Raw genomic sequence first — 18,358 nt, 5'->3', positions numbered from 1 at the left:
CAGGGGTTATGGGGAGAAGGCAGGGGAATGGGGCTAGTGGGGAGAGACTTGATGGACCCGAATGGCCCAATTCTGCTCCAATCACTCATGAACTTGTGAATCCTCTCAAATGCGCCGCCAGTTTTGTTTTTAAATTTTCTACGGATTTCTTCTGACGGTGCAAATATTACGCATGACTCGTTATTCTTGCAGTGGCCACAGTTGCAGCGGCTGCGGCTGGGTTTTAAAAAATGCCATTTCCTACCCCCACAACTAACCGCACGCTCGCAGTCTGTCTGCAGGTCGCTGGGCTCGTTAACAATCCCTGCGCCAGGATAAGCACGCCACGGCTATTTTGTCCCTACATCAACAACAACAACAACTGCAAATGCCCGCTGATCAAGAATCCACACCTCAATCCCCTGTACAAAACTTTCGCGCCCCCTCCGTGGGTTAAAGCTGCGGATGAAAAACCAACCCGGAATCGCGGGGCAGAGCGAGTAGAATTCATCATCATGGGGATTGATAGGTTTCTATTAAACTCGACTCTGTTCTTCACGTTGCCTTGCTACTGAAATAGCATCGATTGCAGTTATAACGCGGTAAGGTGCACCTGCTATTTGAGACTCGATTAAAAATCCGTCTAAGACACAGAGCCGGTCCTGGTAATGATTTAACCGTGGCTTGATTTAACCAGAGATTTAACCTGGATCAGTGATCGCTTGGCACTGATGTGTGAAATCCTTCACCCTCGCAGGGTCCCGTGTGTGTGGGTGTGTGGATGGGGGGTGGGGGGTGCGCTTGCTCTGAAGGGAAAAGCCACGGGCATCTCCTGTCCGTCCCGGTAAATCAACAGGAGAAGTTGAGCTGCTGTCAAAGGCTTGCCCTTTTTCCCATTGTCAACCGTGGTGGTCGCGGTGGAAGGGTAGGGAAAGGAAAGGAAAGGAAAGGAAAGGAAGGAAGGAAGGAAGGAAGGAAGGAAGGAAGGAAGGAAGGAAGGAAGGAAGGAAGGAAGGAAGGAAGGAAGGAAGGAAGGAAGGAAGGAAGGAAGGAGGGAAGGAAGGAGGCGTTTGGAATTGGAAGGGCGCAGTGTCAGTTAGTACTGACCCGTCACAATAGTGGGTTGCATCTTGAGAGATTGGGAGGGGAAGCTCGGGGTTCTTGTTGTTGTATGCCATCAATCTTGGCAACTCTTGGTGCAGAAGGAGGTGAGCAGTGGCGGAGGACAGAGCTCCGAGCGACACTACCCAATGTAGCACATTGTCTCCGCTTGGCGCAGTTCCAACCCGCCCCCGTTACACAGGGAAGGTCGGTGAGCGGCTGGTGGCAGCCCGACTACAGGGCTCGGCTCCCCCTCCTTCTCGCTCTTGCTGTGGGTTCTCCAGTCCTAGTGTTACTCCAGCACCCACGCTCCCGAATATCACCGCAAGCCCACCTCTCCATTCTTCCCCACTATCTTCCCATGCACCTCTCTCTCTCTTTCTCTCTCTGCTGTCCCGTCCCGTCCAGGCTCGTCCTTACACCGACGTCTCGGCACCCAAACCTCATCGGTTCCCTCCAAACTACAATCCAGATCCAACACCCGTCTCCCGGTCGCTCATTCCATCTCAAAGCCAAGTGGTGAAAAATCGTATTAGACGTGAACCAGAGGGACTCTTGCCCACAGGACTCGCGATACCTATACACACACACTCATTGTAGATACCTGTATTACAAACACACACACACAACCACACACACACAAACACACAACCACACACGCACACACACAAACACAACCACAGACACACTCACTCACACACACAGATACACACACACTGGCACACACAGACAGATACACACTCACTCACACATACTCACATACACAGACACGCACGCACACACACTGCAGATACCTGCACACACAGCCACACATAGACACACACGCACACACACACACGCACACACACATATACACCCAGGCACGCACACATATACACCCAGGCACACACACACAGGCACACACACACACAGGCACACACACACACACACACACACACAGGCACACGCACACAAACACACAGGCACACACACAGGCACACACACACACACACACACACAGGCACACACGCACACACACAGGCACACACGCACACACACAGGCACACACACGCACACACAGGCACACACACACCCAGACACACACACACAGGCACACACACACACACACACAAATAGAGCCCCCATCCCCGTACCTGGGCGGTGGAGATAAAGTTGCTCAAGTGTTGGCGGCAGTTGTCCGTGACCGTACACCAAGGCGCACGTCGCTATCCCGATGCAGAGGAGCGCAGACATTGTAGATACCATCGCGGCGCTCTGCGAGGGAGGAAGCATTGAATAAACTTACACCGCCCTCAGCTCCGGGAAACTGCATCCCCCCAAAACACTGCCAGCTTTCTGCCTCGAAGTTGCAAACGAAACCCCTCGCATCTCAAAAAAAGCACAGCCCGAGCCGGTGTAAAATCCCTCTCGACGCTCCAACCAGCAAGTGTCGAGAAAGTTTAGAGAGGGGGGGAGGGAGAGAGATAGAGGGGTGTGTGTGTGAGGAAGGCGGTGTCATGTGCTCATTTCTTGCCGGCTGCTAAACTGATTTGAAAAACCTGCGGGCGATGCTCCCACAAGGACCACAACACCAGCGGCGTTTGCACCCAGTGTGGAGCGCGTCTGGGTAGCGGGGGCAACGTGTGGGGATGTCCATTCATCACCTGTCCTTGTTTGTTTATCCTTCTCCCTTTCTTCTTCTCCCCTCGAGAAGAAAACAAAAAAGCTTCAACCGGTCAACTACTTACCAGAAAACACTTGCCGTTCCCATATCCTGATCAGAAGCATATCCAGAAACACACGGCCCGCCACTCCGCTCAGTCCCCCCTCTCCCCAGCGAGACAGCCCAGGTTAGAAGGAAGGGCGAGCACCAGTCATCCCAAAAGACCCTGTCAAGCCGTCTGTCTTTTTGTTTTCAGGTTCAGTCTTGATACTTCGCTGCCGGACAGCCTTGTCGGAGAGATTTGCAGCCCTGCTCGAGCTGATAGCGGTGCGGAACACTGTTCAGATGCAGGGGAGAGCGAGTCGGGACGGCTTGAGTCAGCGGCAACAGCGCTCCAAAGCCGCAATCTCACTCCCTTCCTGTCCTGTGTCTCACTCCCTTCTCTCGCCGTCACTCCCCATCTCTCTCCCTCTCCCTCTCTCCTCTCTCTTAGAGGACCTTGCCCAGACCGCAGGCCAAAAGATTCAGCCCGGTCCGGAGCCAATCCCAGCCGAAATATCTGCATCCACCGAGCCTTTGAGTGGAGAGGCGAGGAAGTGCAGTGCGCGTCAGACACCCACTGTGATGTTTGGAGCCTGTTCTCAGCGACAAGGGGCCACAGATCGGTCAGGTGAGCCGGTGAATCTCATGTCAAAGTTGACAAGAGGGACATCCTCCCTGCGCGGCAGCACCACGGACACACGTCAGGGCGAAGGGGGTCGATCAACGTGATAATAGCAGGCAACTTGTACCAAAGATAGACAAAAAAAAAACGCTGGAGTAACTCAGCGGGTCAGGCAGCATCACTGGAGAACACGGATAGGCGACGGATAGGTTTCAGGTCGGTGCGGATCTGGAGAAGGCTTCCAACCTGCAACATCTCCTATCCATCTTCTCCATGGATGCTGCCCGACCCGCTAAGCTATTCGAGCAGACGAAATGTGTATGAAGGAACTGCAGATGCTGGTTTAAACCAAAGGTAGACACAACATGTTGGACTATCTCAGCGGGACAGGCAGCATCTCTGGAGAGATTATTTCTCTCTTCTCCAGCATTTTGTGTCGATATATATATTGACTTTAAATTGAGGTCCGCATCAGAAATAAAACATATATGAATGGATGTAAGCAAATCGCAAAGTGCTGGAGGAACTCAGCGGGGCAGGCAGCATTGGGGAGGGAATTGTTTCGGGTCGAGACCCTTCTTCGCACTGTCATGCCCCTCCACAGATGCTGCCCGACCCGCGCAGTTACTCCAGTACTTTGTGCTTTGCTTAAGGATTCCAGCATCTGCAGTTCCTCGCGTCTCCATCAATGGGTTTAATTCTGTCTGACACGCAAATCTTTTTGCTGACCTAGAAGGTAGACTCAAAATTGCTGGAGTAACTACAGCGGGGCTGGGAGCATCTCTGGAGAGAAGGGATGGGCGACGTGGACGTTGCTGGCACAGCTTTGAGAAGCGTGGAGTGAGTGGGTCCCCCCCCCCCCCCCCCCCCCGCGGTCTCTGAGTGGCCCTCTCTGTTCGGCTGACCCTCACACCCTCTCCTCCCTTGTCCCCAGCCTCTGATCTCGCTTCTTACCTGCAGGACGGGAGGGAGGGAGGCGAGAGCTCCGGCCGCCGGCCCGCCGGAGGGTTGGAAACGCCGGCTTCACGGGGGAGACGGAGCGGCCACGGCCATTCCTTCTCCAAGGCCCCCACAGAGAACCGTGAACTTTTTTTTTTCTTTTCTCTCTCGGGGAGCCCTGACTGCGAGCCGAGTCCACACGGCGACCGCTATAGAGCGGAGGGAGGAGGGATGGCTGTCATTCCGAACACCCTGTCAAGGACGCCGGCGGCATCCCTTCTCGCTGCATTCCGCTTCAGAAAGTCGATACCGTGTCCCGGCGCGTTAATTCATTATTTACAGCGGCCAGAGGAGGAAGCTAACACACAGCCGGCCTCTCTCCCCCCCGCCTGATTATCACCCGAATCCAAGAGGAGAAGGCGGTTCCAATGTCTTTGGCCCCGGCGCTCCTACCACTGTTTCAATTCCATGCATCTTTCTTCACTGAAACTTACACCGCGTCTTAAAGCGACACCGCCCGCTGTAACACTCCGGCGCTGAATTATCACCCAGTGACCTGCAGATTTTACTCATCATTCCTCGGCCTTTTTTTGTTGTTGTTGCTAAAGGTTGCCCGCCCTGCTTTGCTCGATTCTATTTACACCACCAAAGTAGAGAGGCCGTGGAGTCGCCAAAGATTAGATTAGACACAAAAACTCAGCGGGACAGGCAGCATCTCTGGCGAGACCCTTCTTCTGACTGGAATTAGGCCCTTCGGCCCAATTTGCACATGCCGACCAACTACACTAGTCCCACCTGCCTGCATTTGGACCATATACCTCTAAACCTGTCCTACCTAGTGGCAAATAACTATATTACTATACTTTATTAAGTAGTGTAAACAAAGTATTAATTAAACTTCTGATAAATGAATATACAGCAGTTATAACTATTCCCGGCATTGTTACTGCATGGAAATAAAATTATATCTTAATAAAAACCTCACACACAACGACATCCAAAGGCGTACAGATTTGTAGGTTAATTGCCTTGGTATGAATGTACGTTTGTCCCTAGTGTGTGTAGGATAATGTTAAAGGTCGGCGCGAATTCGGTGGGCCGAAGGGCCTGTTTCCGCGCTGTATCTCTAAACTAAACTGAACAACCGGACATCGAGGTAAATGCTCTCCGAGACTTAATGGTTAAGATTTAACCTACTTAACGCTGCTCTCTCCCAGTTCCAGAGTTCTCGCTGTACTTTTTATATTGGTGAGCAATTCTGACAGAGGAGTGGAGGAAGGAACTGCAGACGCTGGTTTACATGGAAGATGGACAGAAAATGCTGGGACACAAAACTCAGCGGGAGAGGCAGCATCTCAGGGGAGAAGGAATAAGAGTCTCGACCTCAAACGTCACCCACTCCTTCTCTCCGGAGATGCTGCCTGTCCCGCTGGGTTACTCCAGCATTTTGTGTCTATCGTCAGTGAAACACCTGGGACGGTTAATTGCCCCTAAGTGAGTGAACCAGAAATACTGTCCGCAAATCAACCAGGGAAGGGTTGGACAGTGATCCATCCCAAAATCAGGAAACATTAGACCGTGTAAAAGTAGCAGAGAATGTACTATGGTGTAGGTTCCCTTCACAACATCAACGTTTTTTCACACAAAGGGTGGTGGGTGTCTGGAACAAGCTGCCAGAGGAGGTAGTTGAGGCTGGGACTATCCAAACGTTTAAGAAACAGTTAGACAGGTACATGGATAGGACTGGTTTGGAGGGATATGGACCAAGCACAGGCAGGTGGGACTAGTGTAGCTGGGACATGTTGGCCGGTGTGGGCAAGTTGGGCCAAAGGGCCTGTTTCCACACTATGGCTCTACAATTCTAACTGTGGGATGGAGTTCAGTTTAGTTTAGAGTCCAGTCCAGAGTCCAGTTTAGTTTAGTATCACGTTCACCGAGGTACAGTGGAAGGCTTTTATGTTCATGCTAACCAGCTTTAGATTTGAGGAATTATATTTGCACTTTGCACTTGCATCCTGTTATAGGCCCTTTGAAATAAAATATCAGTGTCTCCACTAAGGCACGGTATTTGTACAGCACCAGAACTGCTGGGGAAATGTGGAAGCACTGACGTCCAGCTGTTCACCAATATCTTGCATACGGATATTCAATAGTTTCTTGTTCGGATGGTGTGTCAAACGTTACTTATAAAATCAATTATTTAAGATTAATCTGAGCTGCTATCTATTCATCATCACTAATTGTATCCTTTATTGATTTTTATTGTGCAAAAATAAGTCTAAAGAATGAAGTAGACATCTAGAGAAGAAGATTTAGTGAGTCTGTTATGTTCCATTGACCAATTGAGGTGAACATTTATGAACTTGTGTTCCATCTTAAGAACATTTATTAGGTATTAAAACACTGATAAGTAAATATTTCTTCACTAAAGATTTCGAATAAGGAAGAGGTCCTTTCTTTTTCTCCCGAGGAGTTTAACACACTTGTTCCCGAGAGGAAGGGGGAAGGTTGGGGGCTTATTAAGATACCGCAAATCGTTCTGTTCAGTTTAGTTTATTGTCACGTGTACCGAGGTGCAGTGTAAAGCCTTTGCTTCCTGCTAACCATTCAGCAGAAAGAAAATACCAGCAGCATAATCAAGGACAAGTCACAGCCCCCACCCACTCCCTCTTCTCCCCTCTCCCATCAGGCAAAAGGTGTAGAAGTGTGAAAACGCACACCACCAGATTCAGGGACAGTTTCTTCCCAGCTTTTATCAGGCAACTGAACCATCCTACCAACAAATAGAGAGCAGTCCTGAACTACCATCCACCTCTTTGGTGACCCTCGGGCTATTCTTGATCGGACTTTGCTGGCTTTACCTTGCACTAAATGTTATTCCCTCATCATCTGTAAATGGAACGATTGTAATCATGCATTGTCTTTCTACTGACTGGTTAGCATGCAACAAAAGCTTTTCACTGTACCTCGGTACACGTGACAATAAACTAAACGGAACTGAGCATGATTACAATCGAGCCATTTACAAAGTATAGATAGTTAAAGTAAGACATTTTGCTGTAGGAGTAGAGAATTAAGACTGTGGAGCGATTGTAATATGTGATCTGTTTCAGTGGCCAGCACGCAAATAGTCGCCTGGGTTGGGCTCATCTTGTAGACAAAAAAAAACAGGGACCAATTTTACCAACAGGCGCTATCAAGAAAGGCACGTTTGTACGAAGGTTATTTGTTGAGCGAGTGCCGCCAATCTCAATAGTCAATGAGAAAATTAATATGCGTCATCCAAAAGTGAGTCTTATTGTATGCAAGGTGTAACGTAAATGGGTTTAGTTTAGTGTATTGTGTTGTATTGTCAGGTGTGGTGAGGTACAGTGAAAAGCTTTTGTTGCGTGCTAACCAGTCAGAGGAAAGACAGTACATGATTACAATCGAGCTATCAACAGTGGAAAAATACATGATACAAGGTATAATGTTTAATGCAAAGAAAAGTCAAGTAAGGTACAATTATAGATAGTCCGAGGGTCTCCGACAATAGCTCAGGACCACGCTGGTTGTACTACTAATACTACTACTACTGTAATATATAATATATTGTAATATATACTATTGTATAATATTGTAATATAATATAATATAATATAATAATTATATATATTGTAATATATACTATTAGAATTTTTTAACACTACTGTTCTCCTGGATGTCATAATTTCATGAGATGTAGGAGTAGAATCAGGCCATTCAGCCCATCAAGTCTACTCCACCATTCAATCATGGCAGATCCATCTTTCCCTCTCAAGCCCATTCTCCTGCCATCTCCATCTGCCTGTAATCCCTGGCAGGTCAAGGGGAGGCGATGGAAGTATGTAGAATTATAAGAGGAATAGATAGTATAGAGAGTCAGAACCTTTATCCCAGTGTGGAAATGTCACAGACCTGAGGACATGGCTTTATAGTGCGAGCGACATAGTTTAAAAGATGTGACACAAAATGCTGGAGTAGCTCATAGGATCAGGCTGCTTCTTTGGAGAAAATGGATAGGTGGCGTTTTGAGTTGGGACCCTTCTTTAGACAAAGGAGGTGTATGGGGCAGGTTTTATTTTTGCAGAGGGGTTAGGTGCCTGGAATAAGCTGGGGATGGTGGTGATCGTGGCGGAGGCAGGTACAATAGTGCCGTTGAAGAGACTATTAGATATAGTAGATCCATGTATTTGCAGGGAATGGAGGGACATGGGTTATGTGCAGGCAGAGGAGATTAGTTTATCTTGGCATTGTATTTGGCACAAACATTGTGGGCCGAAGGGCCTGTTCCTGTGCTGCACTTTCTGTGTTCTACATTGCACATTCTCAGTGCTATCCACACAGTGTCATCTGAAGATGTTTGAAGAAGGGTCTCCACCCGAAACGTCACCCATTCCTTCTCTCCAGAGATGCTGCCTGTCCCGCTGAGTTACTCCAGCAGTTTGTGTCTACCTCCAGTGTAATAATCTCCTAGGCAATGAAAGAAGCAAAATGTTTCAGAAAGATAGTATGGAGGTGGAACGGTTATGTAATCATGCCAGTTTATAAATCACTGTTACACTTCAATTCTGTATTGTTTCTGATGGCCTTATCATAGAAAGGATATTGCATCCATTGAGACCATAGAGATGAGCAAGCAGAATGATCAAAATTATGGGACCATTAGATTAGATAGGATAATGATCAGTCGTGTAAAATGGGTGTGTTTTCTTTGAAAAAGAGAAGGTTGAAGTAGAACGAACGCCAGAGACACAAGGAGCTGCAGATGCCGAAATCCTGAGGGAAACACAAAGTGCTGGAAGAAATCAGTGGGCCGGCAGCATCTGTGGAGGGAATGGATAGACAATGTTTTGGGAATCGCCAGGGATATAACTTAAAAAGCGTAGTACAATAAGTACAACTAATTTAATGACAAATCTATGGTAAAGGCTCCCTGGAGAAAAAAGGGGAAGAAAATGGCATTGAATCATCAAATGCACACAAGATTTTAGTATTTTGGGCAACAGTATAATTCAGGACATATGGTAAATGCAGTAAACCCGCACGTCTTAGGGATGTGCCACTCCGCCACCCTTTTTCTGCTGAAGCATTTGTTCAAAAAAAGTTTTAACGTTTCTGATATCCAAAGACATTTAAAACCAATTAAAATGTAATTATGGAAGAATTATCAAAGCAATTAAATCGCTAAATGAGAAAACATTAAAAGAGCTAATCAAATCCATTTTAGATGCGCTTCCAAGATGGCGACTATTTGCGCACTAGCTACAGAAACAGATCTACAATCGCACATCACAATCGCTCCACACTCTTAAATCTTTATTCCTACAGCAACATGTATTACTATAACTATGATATACCATAAATATACACTGTAAATGGTTCAATTGTAATCATGTATTGTCTTTCCACTAACTGATTAGAAGGCAACAAAAGCTTTTCACTGTACCTCGGTACACGTGACAATAAACTAAACTGAAACCTTTATCCCAATCTCTGGGCCTAGAATTCCCCTTCAAATGAATGGTGTCTGGTGTAGGATGGGAGGCATGCAATGCCCAGTACAATGTTCTGTGTGGAGTCCAATGATGGAGCAACACATGTGCTGGCATCTGGCACACCAAGACTTTCTATTAGAATTTCCAGCCACATTCAGCACAATTCTACCTATTGTTATTCTATGACTTTATTCATATATATCAAATATGTGCTTCACACGGTAACTTATTGAAAGACACAAAAAGCCGGAGTAACTCAGTGGGACAGGCAGCATCTCTGGAGAGGAAGGGGGGACGTTTCGGGTCGAGACCCTTCTTCAGACCCTTCTTCTCTCCAGAGATGCTGCCTGTCCCGCTGAGTTACTCCAGCTTTTTGTGTCTTTCTTCAGTTTAAACCAACATCTGCAGTTCCTTCCAACACAACTTATTTACATTTTCCAACTCGTTCAAAACAGAACCGTTTTCTGGAAAAGTGTTATCTTTCCATTCATTCTTTCTGTTCTTTGTCACATTCCCACTTTCCCTCTCTGCTGAGTCTCCCTCTCAGTCTGAGGAAGGGTCTCGACCCCGAAACGTCACCTATTCCTTCTCTCCAGAGATGCTGCCTGACCCGCTGAGTTACTCCAGCACTTTGTGTCTATCTTCAGGCAAAGCAAGTCTGAATGTCAATGTGTTAAATAATCACCTTTAACACGTAGTATGACTTACGAGGCTGGATTCATAAACTTAGAACTCAAACTGTAGTATTAATTGGAATGGCAATAGATTTCATCATTTTGCAGTTCATTATAAGGAACATTAATACTAATGAGCCATAATCTAATAGAATGTCATTCATTTATGAAAGCTGATGCATAATGAGTCAGTTTCCTCTCATTACTATGCATTATAGTAAACTGTAAATATTAATTGCAACGCAGGTCAAGGAAAACGATGGAGGGAAATGAAAATAGCTGTTTTTAAACAACGTGTTCACTAATAAGTCATTCACATAAGGCTTTGGGGCATTTGGAACCAAAAGGTGAAAGGGGCGTCATTGCAAGGAAATTGGTGAAACTGCCATGAAGGAAGCTATTAAACATGATTCAATGACAACATGGGAAAATATACTGGCACCAAACGACTTTATTTCTTGTTTTATCGCAAGACCACAGTTGTAGCCCCAAGCCCCCACAGAACATATTGTCGAGATCAGTCGGCGTAATGAATTCCTGTACAATTATAATCTGTCAGATATGAAGCAGTTGATGCAAGTAAATAACACATGGTGGAGGGTGGAATTGAAAAATTAATATTGACAGTTCTAAATTTTCGCCTTTGTAGGGATAACACACAAACAATAAGGTATGAATGTATGTTAAGTTTTTGAACAGAAGAACAAGTGTTTTGTTATGTACTGTGGAATCGTGAAGCAAATCGCGTTCTTTGTTTATCTAAACCATAGGTTTAAGGCGAAGGGGAAAAGATTTGATAGGAATCTGAGGGTTAACTTTTACACACAAAGGGTGGTGGGTGTGTGGAACAAGCTGCCAGAGGAGGCAGTTGCAACAGGGACTACCCCAACATTTAAGCATTGGTTAGACAGGACAGATTTGGAGGGATATGGTCCAAACACGGGCAGGTGGGACTAGTGTAGCTGGGACATGTTGGCTGGTGTGGGCAAGTTGGGCCGAAGGGCCTGTTTCCACTCTATATCACTCTATGACTATGATTTGTGATGCGTTGCAATAATGTGTTCAGTTGTACCAGCTAATCTGTGTCATTTGCTTCATTTTCTCTCAGTCTTGATTTGTTTAAGATCCTTTGGATTTATACTATTAACATTACGCTGCGCTTCAGAAGTACTGAACATGCCACAATACACAAATGAAACAGGCAGGCACATAAATCAATATTTATCTACCACGCACTCAACATGTGTGTACCCGATAGCTCTGGTGGAAATAGACAACAATGTAAATAATTCCCTCGCATTGATTAAATTAGGTTGATAACCATACCATGGAATGTTTTGCAAAAGTAATTCTGTGTGTGCTTATCCCCAGTAAGGGAGATCGTTAATGCATTGTCTTTCATCTTGGATAATAGTGCAGCGACTATTCCAAAATCAAAATAATGAATTTGTTGCCATTTATAGTTTGACCAGATTTTATTGAATTTTTTAAAGAAATACTAATAGTTCATCGATACTCCTCTGGTCACAGGGCCTGTGCATTCTTCTTCTCTAACTGTGACCGGCCTTCATGTTGAAAATATCCAGGGCTGAGATTGGATTTGAAACTAATGGTCTGCCTTGGCCTTAGGCTGTTGGTTTCAATCAGCAAGCACAAGCAATAGTCATTATTAGCTCTGTGAGCACATCAACGGGAAAAGATAACTATCTTGGCGAATTTATCATCAATGGTAGCAGTTGGCATGGGTGCCACTGAATCTTTCAGTCTCCGCTAATGAGTGTAAGGCAATGGCTCGTGGTGAAGTAATTACTAATTCTGGTCAGAATGCTGCCCTGACATATCCAACATATTTCACAATTTATCAACATACTATGCATATAAAGAAATACAAAGACATACATGCCAATTGCTTGGCACAAGTACAACTTAGTTTAGTTTAGAGATACAGTGTAGAAACAGGCCCACCAGGTCCACGCCGACCAGCGATCCCCGCACATTAACACTATCCTACGTGCATCCTAGGGTCAATTTTTACATTTTATTTACATTTGCCAAGCCAATTCACCTGCAAACCTGCACATCTTTTCAGTGTGGGGGGGAAACCGAAGTTCTGGGAGAAAACCCACGCGGTCACGTGGAGAACGTACAAACTCCGTACAGACAGCACCCGTGGTCAGAATCGAACCTGGGTCTCCGGCGCTGTAAGGCAGCACCTCCACCGCCGCGCCACCGTGCTGCCAACTCGTGAATGAAAATCAGCAACACGGTGGTGCAGCTGGTAGAGCTGCTGCCTCACCGCGCCAGAGACCTGGGTTTAATCCTGCCGGCTGTGTGGAGTTTGCACATCCTCTGGATGCTCCAGTTTCCTCCCACGTCCCAAAGATGTGCGGGCTTGCACGTTAATTGACCTCTGTGAATTGCCCCTGGTGTGTAGGGAGTGGATGCAAAAGTGGGATACGATACAATACGATGCGATGCGATGCGATCGAACTTTATTTATCCCAGGAGGGAAATTGATCTGCCAACAGTTATAAACGACAAAATACATGAAACATTATTATCATTAGTATTATTAGTATTATTATTATTATTATTATTATTATTATTATTATTATTATTATTGTTATTATTATTATTATTGTTATTATTATTATTATTATTATTATTATTATTATTATTATTATTATTATTATTATTATTATTAACATTATACTTATGGGCGCCTTTCAAAGACTCTCAAGGATGGCTTACACAATTTAATAAGCAGATTACAAAACATATAAGCAGAATAAAACAAAAAACAAAAAAAACTAGTAGGGACATCAACAACATACAATCCAGCGTTCACTCTCCCTTCCGGCAGCCATCTTGGAGACAAAACAATCGAAACACCTTTTAACATTAAACATCCACCACAGTGACCCCGACACACTCCTCACTGTAGTGGAAGGCGAAATATAGTTCGAAATATAATTAAAGCGACGAGTGAAAAGGATTGGGGAGGGGTGGGGTGGGGGGGGTGAAGGCAGTCAGACTACCCCATGACAGAAGGGGGAGGAGTTGTACAGTTTGATAGCTACAGGGAAGAAGGATCTCCTGTGGCGTTCTGTTCCGCATCTTGGTGGAACCAGTCTGCTGCTGAAGGTGCTCCTCAGGTTGACTAGTGTGTCATGGAGGGGGTGAGCTGCATTGTCCAGGATACTCCACATAACACAGAACCAGTGTGAACGGGTGATCGATGATTTGCAAAGAGTCGATGGGCCATAGGACCCGGTTCCACGCTGCCTCTTTCATTCAATCAGTCAAAAAGTGAAATCGAGTGGTAAGGCACGATTCACTGCTAGAAAGGCATATCTATCCGTTAACAATTTCAGCTTGTTTCCATTGGGAAACTGAATAGATGTACAAGGATACTTGAATCATATTGCCCCAAGTGTGTCGGGAGTGAATGCAAAAGTGGGATAACATAGAACTGGTGTGAATAGTTGATCGATGGTCGGCTTGGTCTTAGAGAGCCCAAGGACCTGTTTCCATGCTGTATCTCTGAACGTATGAAAATCCACTCACTAGATGCTACTCCAGAGAACAGTTTCCAAAAGCACAATTACGTGATATCCAGGGACCCAAATGAATCTTAAACAACAAGACCTCATATTTCGCTTGGGCAGCTTACAACTCAGCGGTAGGAATTTTGATTTCTCTAACTTCAAGTAACCCTTGCATACCCTCTCTCTCTGTCCGTCCCTCACCATAGTCGTCGTACTAGTTTCACAGTCATCCTGTTGAGTTTCACTGTCTGAATAACTCATTATCACCTACCCCATAGCCAACAATGGACCATTGTGGACTCAAATATCCCTTGGTCATTGCTGCTTTTTGCATATATTTCATTCATCTGTACTATATCTCTCTATATCATCGTCTATATCTCTCGTTTCCCTTTCCCCTGACTCTCAGGCTGAAGAAGGGTCTCGACCCGAAGTGTCACCTATTCCTTATCTCCAGAGACGCTGCCTGAACCACTGAGTTACTCCAGCTTTTTGTGTCTATCTTCAGTGAAATAGAATTGTGTATAATTCAAGCTTCCTTGCTAAAGAACTTTGAAGCATCATATTAAAAAGCATGGAAGAAAATCAAAAACGGCAACATATATATTTTGTCCCAAATGAAAAAACAACTTGGTAAAAATTCCAGGCAATAATTTACAAGTGTTTGTTAAGGGCTAACTGTTCTGTGAGATGTGGAGCTGACATATCTATTACTTTGAAAATAAAATGTGAATATGTTTCCTGTGCCTGTTTCTCTACCACACTGTTGAAGATGCTTGTATCAATCCTTGTTGAGTGAGGGGAAACAACAGTTGTCTGATCTATCTCGAAAATGACTTTGGGGAGTATGGTTCAGATTAAATATCACATCTCAGGTATAAAAGCTCTGGTGCATCAAAGTCAAATGAAATGGGAGTACCCTGTTAATAAATTAAAAGAATTGCTTTCTGCCCAATTCCAAGAGGGTGTGCAGGGGAATTAAAATGTTCTTGCATCGGGAAGGGCAAAGCCCATCCTTAACTTGGTAGGATAATCTGACGCATGTTTGTCCTTAACATAGTTGTGGCACAGTGGCGCAGCGGTAGAGTTGCTGCCTTAAGGGCCTGTCCCACTTAGGAGACCTAAACTTGCCCGCCACCCAAAAAAAAAATCGAGGTTGAGGTGACCTGCAACCTCCTACCACCTCCCATGCATATGTTGAAAACCTTCCTCGACTATGATGAAAACCTCCTTCGACCTCCCTTGACTACCTTTGACTAGCGTCGCAACCGGCTTCGACTAGACCTGCGGCTAAAACATTGTCGATTTTATAAATGGCAACCTATTTTTAGTTGAGGCCGGAATTAATCATGACGAAATTATAGCAGCAACCTAAATGAAGCCTCAACTACGCGGAAACCACTTTTGACCATTGGGGAGAGTGACCAAAACCTCCTGTGACCTCATGGAAACCTTGGGTGCCGGGCAAGGTCACCAGAGGTTGCTGTTTAGGTCTTCTAAGTGGGGCTGTCTGTACAGCGCTTGTACATTCTCCCTGTGACCGCGTGGGTTTTTGCTTCGGTTTCCTCCCACAATCCAAAGACATACAAGCGAAGCCCAAGCAAAATATGAGGCGCTGTTCTTAAGATGCCCATAGGTTATTAGGCATCGAAGATAGACACAAAATGCTGGACTAACTCAGCAGGACAGGCCGCATCTCTGAAGGGATGGAATGGGTGATGTTTCAGGTCGAGCCCTTCTTCAGACTGATGTCAGGGGAGAGGGAGATACAGAGATAAGGAAGTGTAAGGTGTGAAAACAGGACAAAGTGAATGGAGATCAAGGAAAATGTAGAATAGATCATTGTTAGCTGGGAGAAGTTAACAACAAAGCAAATAGAGATAAACTGTAGTCAGAAATGGTGGGACTGGTCGGAGAACTGGGAAGGGGGAGGGATGGAGAGAGAGGGAAAGCAAGGGTTACTTGAAGTTAGAGAATTCATTGTTCATACCGATGGGGTGTAAGCTGCCCAAGCAAAATATGAGGTGCTGTTCCTCCAATTTGTGCTGGCCCTCATGGCTATGGAGGATGCCCAGGATAGAAATGTCAGTGTGGGAATGGGAGGGGGTGTTCAAGTGTTTAGCAACCAGGAGATCAGGTAGGTTTAGACTGATCAGAGGTGTTCAGCGAAACGATCGCCAAGCCTGCCCTTGGACTCGTCGATGTATAGAAGTCCACACCTGGTTAATTGGCTTCTGTAAATTGTAAATATTCCCGACTGTGTAGGATAGTGCTAGTGTATGAGGGTGATCGCAGGTCGGCGCAGACTTGATCGGTCGATGAAAGTGTTTCCACACTGTATCTTTAAAGTTTAAAGTTGACATAATGCATTTGGTTGGTGATTGTGAGAGTGGCTGTAAACTTGCTTGGTACCTCTGTATGATTTTTAAATAAACTGCAATAAGGCATACTCGCCCTGAAATGTTAGATGAACACTTACACACTTTACACCAATAATATTCCTGACAAGATGCCCCAATCAAATGTCTATGAAAAAAGAATGTTAAAAATATACTCTACAAAACTTCATGCATTGTAGCAGACACATTTTTCATTGCCAAGTTCACAACTCTGCAGTTTTTGCAACAGAATGTTTTTGGTTGTTACAGGAACTATGCACGCCTCTATATTCTCCAAATAGCAATTTTGTTTCTAGATATAATTTTCATGTTCATAAATTCATGTGATTGGAGCAGAATTAGGCCATTCGGCCCATCAAGTCTACGCCATTCAATCATAGCTGAATCATCTTTTCCCCCTAACCCTGTTCTCTTGCCTTCTCGCCATAACCCCTGACATCTGTACTAATCAAGAATTCATCTTTCCCTGCCTTAAAAATATCCATTGACTTGGCCTCCACAATGAATTCCACAGATTCACCACATTCTGACTAAAGAAATTCCTCCTCAACTCCTTTCTAAAGGAACGTCCTTTAATTCTGAGACTATGGCCTCTGGTCCTAGACTCTCCCAATGGAAACATCCTCTCCACATACACTCTTTCTGACCTTACCAGGAAGTTGTCTTTACCAAAGAAAGAGTCAACATCTAAAATGAGTTTCCAAGAAGATCTATTTTGCCGCTATTGTGTTGTTTGAGAAAAGTCTCAAATGGAAAGAGAATAGAGATTGAATTTCCAAATTGCTGGTTTTATGTCGTGGAAGCGACTTCATAATCCAAATTAATCTTATGAAATTATGTTAAAATAATCCATTCCAGTGGATCTTACTTCCTGAAAATTTCTGTCCATCTAAACAAGTATGATCAAAATATTTGTTTAGTATAAAGATACAACGCAGTATCAGGACCTTCGACCTACCAAGACCGCACCGACCAGCACCATCCTACACACTAGGGACAATTTACAATTTACAATTTTTACCAAAGCCAATTAAACTACAAGCCTGCACATCCTTGGAGGGTGGGAGGAAACCGGAGCATCTGGAGGAAACCCACGTGGTCCCGGGAAGAACGTACAAACTCTGTACAGAGAGTCAGGATCAAACCCGAGTCTCTGGTGCTGTGAGGCAGCAAACTCTACCGCTGTGCCACCATGCTACCCAATAGTCTTTACATAGTGTGAATCGCAATTTAAGTTAACAAATCGTGAGTTTTCTTTTACTGAAAAATGTTAAGCATGAATTAAACTTTACAAGTTACTGGGATCTTTAATTGACTTTGAGTGCGCTTTGGATCCTGTCTTCATCACACCATCCAAATGTGGATGAATATTTAGTGCAAGCATCACCTCATTAAAATAAATAATACACTGACAAGCTCTTCGTTTGCCCATATGTTCTTTTCCTTGTGTGTGCTTCATAAACAGATGCACCAACAGGGATTTTAAGCAGCATTTAGACTGTTCTTTTAGATCATGTAAATATCACACACCTGGCTGATTACTGTGTGCACTGACATATGAACTAGCGATGATAAGAAAAAGCTACTGTGGGTGGCGCAGTGGTAGAGTTGCTGCCCCACACAGTGCCAGAGAACCGGGTTTGATCCTGGCATCACATAGCGATGAGACTCGACCGGTGACACCGATGTCGGGCAGAGACACAGTGGTGGGTGACTACATTGTCCAGGGTGTGGACAGGAGATTCTGTGGCGGCAGGCGAGACTCGAGGATGGTGTGTTGCCTCCCTGGTGCCAGTGTCCAAGATGTCTCAGACCAACTTCAGAACATCCTCGAGAGGGAAGGTGAGCAGCAGGAAGTAGTTGTGCACGTGGGCACAAACGACGTCGGGATGAAGA

The 18,358-nt window shown here is 45.2% G+C and overlaps 1 protein-coding gene across 4 annotated transcripts in view; it reads right to left on the bottom strand.

Moving 5' to 3' along the window:
- tafa1 (TAFA chemokine like family member 1) overlaps nt 1-4,862 on the bottom strand; it is a 389,094-nt gene extending 384,232 nt beyond the window's left edge. The window contains exons 1-2 of one of the 4 annotated variants that reach the window (XM_033036675.1): nt 4,820-4,862; nt 2,214-2,334 (exon numbers count right to left, since the gene is read on the bottom strand). In XM_033036675.1, the coding sequence (XP_032892566.1) occupies nt 2,214-2,325 (112 nt within the window). In that variant the 5' untranslated portion in view covers nt 2,326-2,334; nt 4,820-4,862. Of the gene's footprint in view, nt 1-2,213; nt 2,553-2,807; nt 3,372-4,819 lie in introns of those variants that run through there. The other 3 variants (XM_033036674.1, XM_033036671.1, XM_033036672.1) reach the window with 3 other exon arrangements.
- Nucleotides 4,863-18,358: the final 13,496 nt, after the last annotated feature.

This window comes from Amblyraja radiata, chromosome 18 (assembly GCF_010909765.2).
Source record: "Amblyraja radiata isolate CabotCenter1 chromosome 18, sAmbRad1.1.pri, whole genome shotgun sequence".
Lineage (NCBI taxonomy): Eukaryota > Metazoa > Chordata > Chondrichthyes > Rajiformes > Rajidae > Amblyraja > Amblyraja radiata.
This window is presented reverse-complemented; position numbering and strand designations above follow the sequence as displayed.